This window comes from Solea senegalensis, linkage group LG5, assembly GCF_019176455.1.
Source record: "Solea senegalensis isolate Sse05_10M linkage group LG5, IFAPA_SoseM_1, whole genome shotgun sequence".
NCBI lineage: Eukaryota > Metazoa > Chordata > Actinopteri > Pleuronectiformes > Soleidae > Solea > Solea senegalensis.
Genome location: NC_058025.1, coordinates 18,939,474 through 18,949,577, shown reverse-complemented (window position 1 = coordinate 18,949,577; position 10,104 = coordinate 18,939,474). Strand labels below are relative to the sequence as shown.

General features: G+C 37.6%; 2 protein-coding genes across 5 annotated transcripts; one reads left to right on the top strand and one right to left on the bottom strand.

The window, feature by feature from the left end:
* Positions 1-494: 494 nt before the first annotated feature.
* Positions 495-3,824, bottom strand: LOC122769689 (GTPase IMAP family member 4-like). Of its 4 annotated transcripts, none has more exons than XM_044026425.1 (5): positions 3,694-3,824; positions 3,012-3,066; positions 2,551-2,634; positions 2,297-2,356; positions 495-1,545 (listed from the first exon to the last, which is right to left on the bottom strand). In XM_044026425.1, the coding sequence occupies exons 3-5, from the start codon at positions 2,564-2,566 to the stop codon at positions 503-505; spliced, it is 1,119 nt and encodes a 372-aa protein (XP_043882360.1). In that variant the 5' UTR covers positions 2,567-2,634; positions 3,012-3,066; positions 3,694-3,824; the 3' UTR covers positions 495-502. The 4 variants fall into 4 exon arrangements, with proteins under 4 accessions (XP_043882360.1, XP_043882362.1, XP_043882364.1 ...); XM_044026427.1 differs by having other exon boundaries at positions 3,012-3,045; XM_044026429.1 differs by having other exon boundaries at positions 2,551-2,612; positions 3,012-3,045.
* Positions 3,825-5,150: 1,326 nt separating this feature from the next.
* Positions 5,151-8,667, top strand: LOC122769690 (L-rhamnose-binding lectin SML-like). Its single transcript, XM_044026430.1, has 6 exons — positions 5,151-5,234; positions 5,824-5,859; positions 6,083-6,133; positions 7,275-7,416; positions 7,532-7,680; positions 8,455-8,667. The coding sequence occupies exons 1-6, from the start codon at positions 5,156-5,158 to the stop codon at positions 8,481-8,483; spliced, it is 486 nt and encodes a 161-aa protein (XP_043882365.1). The 5' UTR covers positions 5,151-5,155; the 3' UTR covers positions 8,484-8,667.
* Positions 8,668-10,104: the final 1,437 nt, after the last annotated feature.

Below are 10,104 nucleotides of genomic sequence, written 5' to 3'. Positions count from 1 at the left end.
TTTAAAATGACACTTGACATGGTGTCCCCACTTGTATACTAGGACAAGGACAGTTGTCCTCGACCACAGCCATATAGCTCAACTTGGTTGCATGGAATCATAGTGACTGCTGGTATCACAGCAAATTAGAGAGAACACAAGTCTCTACCATGGCTGCTCAGTTTCCCACAGTGCATCTAACGTATACATATGTTATACATAACTTTGAGAAATAGACTCCCATTGGCTCTTCAGCTTCAACTACTCTGTATACACAACCTTTCGTATGGAATGATTGCTACCCCAGCAGAGGCGACTACAAAGAAACCTCAACAGTCCCACAACATGCATCAATATAACAAAGAGTGTCAATATTAACAAAGAGTGACAGAGATGGAGAGATTGTCATCGGGCCTCATGTGATGGGAGGAGACCGAAATATAACAATCAGTTGTTTTTATAGCCGCTTTAACAACATTAGAAAACCAGATGATGAATTTTTGGAATTTGATGTAGACAGACATCACAGTTTCTGTTCTCTAAGATGGAAAATATAAAATAACAATGAGAGCGACAATGATGTGAGTATAAAACAGGAACTGATCCAGGTTTTTCTCCTGCGATAGAACTCCTCGTGCAGCTTTATTGATCTGGTTTTCTCCACTTCCAAGTGCTGTTTTAGGTCCTGATGTCTTTGTTCCCACAATTCCTTTTTTTCTTTATCCCAGGCGTCTTGACTTTTCTTTATCTCTTTTCTACACTGCTCCAGTTTCCTCTCAGCAGCTTCCCTCTGTTCTCTCTCTAAATGGGCTTTTTTCTCTGACGTTTCCACTTTTTTCCGACACTCTTCTCGCAGAGTTTCTTTTTGTTTTTTCCATCTCTTTTCATCTTCCTCTCGCTGTCTCTTTCTCTCTTCACGCTCCTTGTTGATGCATTTGTCTTTTTCGGTTTGCTCATTTGCTCTTAGTTTTCTCTCCCTTTCATTTTCTCCCTTCAGCTCAGTGATTTTTCTTGTCATATCCTTGTGTTCTCTCCTTAAGTTCTCTTCTTCTTTCTCTTTCATGATTATTTCTACTTGTGTTTGTGTTTGACGCAGCCGTGTTAGCAGCTCTTCCATTTCAAGGTTCTCCATCATTAGGTATCTGTAGCTACACTTTCTGATTATGTCTTTTAAAGGAATTTGGCTCCTGTAGTTTTTACCTGATATCAGAATCAGAGAACGAGCAAATGATTGATCACCCAAGATTTCAAGGACTGTGCAGAGTCTCAGTCTGTGTTCCTCAGTGAAGTCTTCAGAATCTAGAACCAGCAGAAACACATGAGGTCCAGGCTTAGAGAGACATGCACAGTGTTCTACATGTTCTCTCATTTGCATGTCTGAGGTGTTGGAATGAAGCAGATTGGGGGTGTTGATGAGAACAAATTCTTTCTTTAACTTCCCTCTGACTTTCTCACAGTTGTCTGGTTCTCTCTGTGAGCTGAAAACATTCTCTTCAAGTATGAAGTTCGCCACTGAACTCCTCTCAGACCAGTTGTTCCCCAGCAGAACAAGCCTCAGCTCAGACACTGAGAAATAAACATAAAAAGTCAGAAAAATTAGTCTGATTTTTAAAAAAAAATATAATAAACAAAACCACACAGCAACAGAAAAAGTAATTGTCATTGTGAAACACCCCCTAACCTTCAGATGAATAGATTTCATTGACATTTTCAAACTTTCAATCTTATTTTGCACAACTTGTTCAAGGCATTATATGTTTTTTATTAAATTCCGATTGTGTGGAAAAGAGACAAATGCAAAAAATGATCATCCCATCCCGCCCCCGGCCCTGTAATAAAAGCTCTTTTTATTGCTTTCCTTATTGCTTGCTGTCTGTGTTTCAGCAGTGTTGGCTTCTCTGGCTTACTGTGAAAACTCCAGTCCAGTTATAAAACATGAACTGCTTTTAAAGCAATTAAAGCATTTTCTTTCTAGATTATATGTAGGTTCTTTATTTCCAACAGTTTTTGATTGTAACTGGACAATGTAACTTCCATCCATCTATATTCTACCACGTTCTCCTGCACATTAGGGTTGCGGCGGGCACAATCCCCATATTGCATGTTACAGTATTGGACTGTGAGAGGAAACCTGAGAACACGGCGAAAACCCACACACAGGAAGAATATGCAAACTCCCTTATACAAAGGTCCTTACAATGTAACTTAGTTGTCAAAATTAACAAAGTATTATTGTATGTTTTCTAATTTTAAAACAGACCTGAGCTTTAATTTCAAAATACACACACTGTATATAAATGATTTCTGTTGAACTCACTGTTAGGTGGCAGGAGGTCTAAGCTACTACGACGCTGTCTTGGTTTCACATCATCTGTCACTTTAACAAGAAAAGAAAAACACAGATACATCAATTTATCTGATAAAGTGATTCATTATATCAGCAGAGTAAATGAGTTCTATTGTGAAAAAGAAAAAAGTTTTACTGGATCAGTAGACAATTTGTTTGTTTGTTTAATTGTTTGTTTGTTTGTTTGTTTGTTTGATTGTTTGTTTGTTTGTGCCTGGACTCACCAGATGTTCCAGCCATACTGTCACTCTGCTGGAAACCCACGAGAGATATTCACCAGATTCCACTGTGATCATTCACAAGTTGTTCTGAGTACAGAGATGTTTCTATATATTTTAATATCAGCATTTTCACAAAAATATGATAAAGAAATAACTATTAAAATATCATCACTGGTCTTAAACAGCTTTCCTGACAGATTACCTGAGTTATTTGCCATTGTCATGACCTGTAGGTCAGCCACTAACCTGTTGATTATTCTCAAACTCAACAAGAGAAAGCAATTCACTTTGTTGTGTATCTATATGACCTTTCTATAAACTAAACACTGAGGTGAAAAGAAAGAGTTATTCATATTTATTTAAGTTATGTCATAAAGTCACTGCTGTTCTGCCTTTCCTATGATCTTTTTCACCAAATGAATTTAGTTATTTGTCATCATTTGTTTTCTTTAGAGGCTCCTCACCTGAATTTCATATTTGGAGTGCAGCGTCAGCCTCCTAAAGAAAACAGGTTGAGAGCTGGTCCGTGGCAGAAAGAGATCAATACGTTTGTCAGAAGGAAATCTGGACACAAAGCTGGTTGGAGTTTGAACTTCCAGCAGATCTGCTTGCGGTTAGTTAAACATCTACTTGATCAGGTGGATGTTTAACTAAGAAATGATACGCACTTATAGTGCATAAGAAACAGGTTTGTCCTGTTTAAACACTAGTGAGTTTAAAGTTAAAATGTAGTTTCCGTATTATTGAAGCCAACAACACAAAAACTTCACTGGAAGGTCAAGATTCAGTGCTTATTTCAAAAATAGAACAGTGCTTCGTACAAACAGTTATCCAAAAAAAAGAGAGAGTTGAATAGAAAGGAAATGGGGGAGGAGGAAGTAAAAAAAAACTTCACTCGACACTTGCCTGACTGAATGTCTGACCAAGCAATCAAACCCACATAGATACTACATAGTCCAATAAAATAAACATGAACTTATTCCCCACTGCAAATATAAACCATATACTAATAATTATTTTATTCAATATATTTTAAAAAAGTAATTCATCTAAAGCTGACGTCGAGTTTCTGTATTACTGTCAACTGTTTCCAGCTCAGCTGGTTAAAATAACAATATACAGGTATAAATCACATCTGACACTCACCCGAGGACACGACAGGAAGTGGTTCAGTACTGATGTTAAACTATTATCGATCTAATCCTAATCTGCCTTGTCTTCGTGTTCAGAACGGATGACTTGTTGGTCACACATTGAACAGAAAGTAAAGTGATGATTGGGCAACAGTTAGGAGAGAATGTGGGTGTGGAGAAGTGCTAATGTGGTCCACCAAACTCAAAACTGCTTCCTCAAGACAGACGTCGACTGTCTTGGAAAATTCATGTGGCGCAATGTTAATATCCTGAGGTTATTTTGTAAATGTGGTGTTTGTGCACATCCCAAACAAGCAAGACCAGGCAAGGAGTGAGAGCACTTGAAACAGAGCAGGAAAGTTATAGGACCTGTGAAAAATGTGTTGGTCACACATCACATGTGTTAACATTAATGTTAACTCGAGTAAAAGCAAGACACCATTACTTATTCAGATTGTGGGTCTTTTATTTTATAATACAGAAAATGAATATTAATAAAAAATGAATAAAGTAAAATACATTTGTTTGAAGCACATATGTCAGATGTTATGCTTTTTAAGGTAGAAATGAATAACATGAACAGTGACCTTTTTTAACACATTTAACACATCACACAGACAACAAAATCACTTCTCATCCATGTTATTGTCTGAATCTTAACCTCCTCTTAGATCTGATCTTGGCGTGGATCCTTAACACACTGTTATGAAAGGCTATGATGATATTGGCCCCAGGTCTGACCTGTTGCAGTCAACTCTGGTATGTATGAGCCTGGAGCCACCATCTGGACTTCTGCAACAGGCAGATGCATGTCGGGACACTTTCAGTTTGCCGTGTTCGACTAACGCAGTTATGAGGATTTATGCTTCGAATTGTTATGTGATGCAAACTTGACATTTGAAGAGCTTAAAGGGAAAACGTATTGTCACACATTTTAGTGACTATCATTTCAGTGTCATTCTCAGTCATGCAGACCCTTTAGCAGATGTTTAGTAATATATGTACGTCCTCATTCCTGATCGGGCCAACAATGCACTGATCTTGCATGTTTCAGGCAACTAAGCAGAAGTCTGTATCAAGTCCCTTTACTGCGCACGTTTATGTTCTGTAAGATACATAGGTCAGAGGTTCTTTAAAACATGCACATTTTGTAGAAGTGGTCCAGTAGCGACCCAGTTTCCACCCCTGCTACATGGAGCCAGATGTTCTCCTTTCAAGTTCTGAGCGTCTTAATGAGAAAAATGAAGGAGAATGAGGAGCAGCTGGGACTTAAAGTGGTAAAGGTCCCGAAACCTGCAGCTTTACAGAGGTGTCTCAGGGTTTTACATGTTTGTCACATCTGCGGCAGGAGGCCCCCGACATGCCTGCAGCTGGGGGAGGGTGGGGGGTGGAGACAGGCGTCTGCACGTCTGCACGTCTGCTGCGAGGACAAACATATAAAAACCTGGATGTCCAGATGCCACTCTCACTTTCCGATGGTCAGCAGGTGGAGGACAGAAGAGAGGAGTCTGAGAGACAATAAGATGGTCCCACTGAGGCTGGTTGCCTTTGGCTGTGAGTATGAGCCACTCAGCAGTACATCATCATTAACTACTGACTGATGTGCTGTGTATTGATAAGCTTGTGTAGTGATGTATACATGTAGGGGAAGCTGCTGTTCCTCAGTGAGACGCTTGAATAGGAATCACCCTAATCTGAGTCGCAATGTGTTTTTTTTTGTTTATGGTGTTTTAATTGTTGTCATTTTAATGCTGTTTTGATATTTCAGGTTGCTTTATGGGTGATAGCGTGTGATGCTTTTACTATTTTTAGTAAAATGTGTATTTTCTACAGGATGTGCGCAGCTTGATTTTGTTTGGCATCGATCTTTTTACTTAATTACTCACATGTAAAATGCACATTCGTTCACGCTGCTGTTGACACATTTCAGTAGGTGATTGTAGCCTCTGCAAAGCAAGTCTTTGCCCATTATAAGGCTACAATTATTAAAGGGATTGTGCATATGAACATATATATGGGGACCAATATATCATTCTATATTTTACACAATGGACCTCTGATTAGATTTGACAGCATTTGTTCATGTTTGTGTTTGAGTATTAAATTGGTGGAAAGTAACACAGACCTTGCGTTGTGTTTGCAGTGCTGGCTGCAGCCTGGTATTTCACTCGTGCTACTGGTAAGTTGGAGGAGATATTGTTTAAAAAGGTTCCTGGCACTGGTTCCCGGAGCTGGGGCCAGTGCTGACTATGTCACAGCGCCTCATACAACCACAATCTATAATGTCTTTACTGTTAGGTGTTTCTTTTTATATTAATTATCTAAATAGATAAACTTTGATCACAAATGTATGATGGTGACAAAGATGATGATGATGTTTGTTTTACTGTGTGTTCTCACAGAGGGAGAGGTCATCTACGCATGTCTGAATGACACTGCAGAGATGTCGTGTGGTAAGAAATAGCACAGAAACACAATCATTATCTTGTTTTTTTTTCTATCATTGAACACATTCATTATCTATCCACTTTTTTATTTCCTTCATTTCGAACTTCAAAATGACGTCATAATTGTGCCTGAAACAGCTTTAAACTTTGGTTTAGTCACAGAAGCTGGTAAAATAATAAATAAAGGCTGTGACAACCCTTCTCCGTAAAACCTCCTCATTCTTATCAGAGACATCCTGCACCAAAGCTGCATAAGGTCTTATAGGATGCCATTCACACACTGACTTTTTCCTTTTCTTGTTTTATTTCTTTTTCATTACACTTATTTAATGAAAGTATAGTATAGACTTAAATTATTTATATTACAGGATATTTTTTATATTTTAAGGTACAGTAGGTAGGGTTTTTGTCATTGTTGTTCAATAATTCCATAATATCCTAAAACAAGCAAGACAGTTCTGCACCTTCACCGGCCTCTTTATTTTATGTTCATAGCCTTACTGCTACCACTGCTTACTTTGCAAAGATACCGAATAAGGAAAAGGGATCTAAAAGAGAGTCAAATAATTAACACAATAAATGTGTCAAAATGGACAAAATGTAGAGCTGCAGTCCCAAAATGGAAGTTTTTAATGAGCATTCTCAAAAAGATTAATAAATATTCCTGTTTTCTCCCCACTGGATTTTGTTTTGTCCTTTCAATCTAAACACAAGAAGCACATTTATGTATTCTGAGTTATAAACAGATGTAAACTCCCATTGATAAGACATGAATTTTAACTTATTGTCCTTCACTTAATTTTTTTGCTTTGCTTTGCTTGTTTGTTGGTTTTGTATGAATGTTAAGATTTGTGTACTTTATTTATTTATCACCTTATTTAATATTACCTATATTACTGTTGTGCCCATCATAACATCTGAACTCTGAGAATCTGAACATCCGAAGAACATTTTAAGTTTCAATTATTTTCTACATCCATTTAGTCACATGATTGTTTTTCTTATATTTTAGAATGTGTGTCTTTTCTACCACATATAAAGGTGGTGTACTTCAGCCTCTTGTGTTGAAAATTAGTAATGAAATAACAAATGTTATAAAAAAAAATCATTTTTGTTTCACCAACTGTGTGATGCCATTCATCTCCAGATGTTGGCAGTAAGATAAATTTGGAACACATCCTGTACAAGGTTGGTGTAGGAACGAGGTGTGGGGAAGGAAAACGCCATCCTGATGACGGACCCGACAACTACTGCTCCTTCCCTTGGGCTGAGATGGTGGTGGAGGATCTGTAAGAACAGAAGAAAAAGCAGATTATAAGAATAAATGTGTCTTTTCACATGAAATACTTAAAAACAACTAGCTGCTCCTGTAAATAAATCTGGTTCTACTGTGTGTATCTCCAGCTGTGGGAACAAGAGGTCCTGTAATGTCCCTGTCACTGATCGGGTGTTTGGAGAATACGACTGTTTGGAGCAGACCAGGTATCTGGAGGTGTCCTACACCTGTGCTAAACCGCCTCCTCCACCTCCACCTGCTCCACTCAAACCTGACTGTACGTACAAACGCACACATCCCTCAGAGACTGCTGTAGACCAGATCAATATAGTTGATTCACAGGTTGATATCACATGCTTTCTCCTGAGCTCCTTTCACAGAGAGTCACAATCATTTCATGTTTTTCCAATGACCCAAAGCAATCTAAATATATTACATTACACTGTAATGGACATTATAAGTGGAATTGTATTAGAAAAACATATTATTTGGCCTCTAAAATTAGCTGACTGATAACTCAACTGTGCATTCCTCCCAAAGGTCAGCTCTATGAATCAGCAGAGAAAAGCCTCCAAAAACCTTTAAATATCCTAACTTTGGGACTCACAGGCAGACTGGCAGAGGACGCCCAACTGTTAACATCTACTTGTTCATGTTCAGCATCATCTCAGTTCTCCTCAGATCTGAGCTGCTTCCAATAAAGCTTTTCAACATCTCATCTTTGGCTCTCAGCATCAGGAATCATTACATGAGAAATAGTCAGTTAAAGTAAAAATGTGAATACAATTACAAAACAGCTATGTCAATTAAAATAAACAAACATCTAAACAATGACTATTATTAATAACAAATCAAAATGAATCCAGTCAGATGTTAACCCTGTTAACTAGTTTTACTTGGTAATTGTGTCATTTCTGATGGTAAATTAAGGAAGTTTTCTTGCATTTGTTATAGACAGGAAGTGAAACCCATCTTCAATCATTTGGATCATGACTCATTTAAACTCTGCTTTATAGTCTGATACTTGTGGTTTTTATTGTTTCTTCTACAGGTGAAGACAAACCCGCTGCTGATGCCTGATGCTTTTAAAACTCTGAGACCAACCAATCTACACTCAGTGACTGACAGGGATCAGAGATTAGACACATAGTTACATAGTCTTACATTGTCTTGTTTGACATTGTGTGTCAAAATCAATAAAACACATGTGAGCTTACATTCACAAGAGTTTGAAATCAATAAATGTTGCTCATTTTGTGAAACACTTCCTGGTTTCTTTTGTTCTCTTCTCTTAATAAAAAAGGAAAAACCTCTCAGACTCAAGAACCATTATAGCTGCAATATATCACACAAAATGGATGTCTTTTTTTTACAATTCTATAAAAGTTCAGTTTGCTTAACTTTCATAATTTCATCGGAATTTAATCTTCACTTCAAAGTGAAGACTAATGGTTTTTTTTTAATAACAATAATAACACACATCAAATTAAGCACAGCACTTTGTATAGCATGTTTCATACAAAGCAATGTAACTTAAAGTGCTTCACAGGATAAAAAAAAACATATTTAAGGAAAACAACCCACCACCCTGGTATTAAGAATTAAAACCACAACGGAGAAGTGAAGAAATGAGAAAAGGAAGAGAAGGAGGTGAGGAAACTATCACAGAACTCACATCTGTGAGGGCAAACACTTCAGACTAAAGTACTTACCCAGGGCTTTACCATTACAAACCGTACTGTACCAATCTGATCCATACCATGGTGGAAACACAGCATGATATACTAAAAACAGGAGGAAAATCTAGGTAAAAGAAAATTAAAAATGTAAGTAGTAACAAATAATGTGAAATAGATGAGTAAATCATAAAAGTATAAGTAAATAAATAAAAGAATAAAAGTAGTGTAAGCAACAAAGGATTAAATAAACTAGAACATGAACATAAAATAATAGAAATTCAAAATAATTTCATAATAATTTGAAAAGAAGAAAATAATTTGTGTTTGTCATGATACGAAGCAAGACGTCAGTTATATTATTCATAACTGGTTTATTGTCGCAACTGCTCTACAGCACACACACTTATGGCCCTTTTCCACTATGGTCCCAGCTTGCCTCGCCACAGCACAGCATGACACGGTTTAGGTTGGTTTTCCACTACCAAAAAAGTACCTACTCAATGCACGGCTGCATGAAACTGCCATGACTTTGTTTGCCGCGACACACACACGTTACTACAGCGACTTGTAAAGCAGTTGCTTTCAGTGTAACTGAATCAGTACTTCCTCAATAACTCAGCACAGACTCGTCTGATAAAGTCACTGAACTGAAATACAGCAGCAGGGTTCGCCGGCCACGATCAGCAGTGCTGTCGCTGAATACATCAGACTCCTATTAATATTGAGATTATAGACATTTCCCTGGTAGTTGTTGGAGATTTACCCACGTTTTTAGGATTGTTAAATCTTTTTAATTCAGCATGGTTTGGCTTGATTCTTGTGTCAGACGTCCCCAGAGCACAATTTCCGTCTCACTGGACTAAAATACAGCGGCAGGGTGAACTGACGCATATCTGGGATGTCATCAACAACGACCCTCGGTATGGTAGCCTCCGTGGGATAATATACAACTTCTCACAACAGTGTTGAACCTTAAAATGTAGTAAAAAAGTTCAAATAATTAATAAAGGTCAGGTAAAATC

Coding starts and splice junctions, on each gene's coding strand:
- LOC122769690 (XM_044026430.1), top strand. CDS start 5,156: ATGGTCAGCAGGTGGAGGACAGAAGAGAGGAGTCTGAGAGACAATAAG. Junction 6,134..7,274: donor CACTGCAGAGATGTCGTGTG/GTAAGAAATAGC, acceptor ATTCATCTCCAG/ATGTTGGCAGTAAGATAAAT. Junction 7,417..7,531: donor GAGATGGTGGTGGAGGATCT/GTAAGAACAGAA, acceptor GTGTATCTCCAG/CTGTGGGAACAAGAGGTCCT.
- LOC122769689 (XM_044026425.1), bottom strand. Junction 1,546..2,296: donor AGACCTCCTGCCACCTAACA/GTGAGTTCAACA, acceptor TTTATTTCTCAG/TGTCTGAGCTGAGGCTTGTT.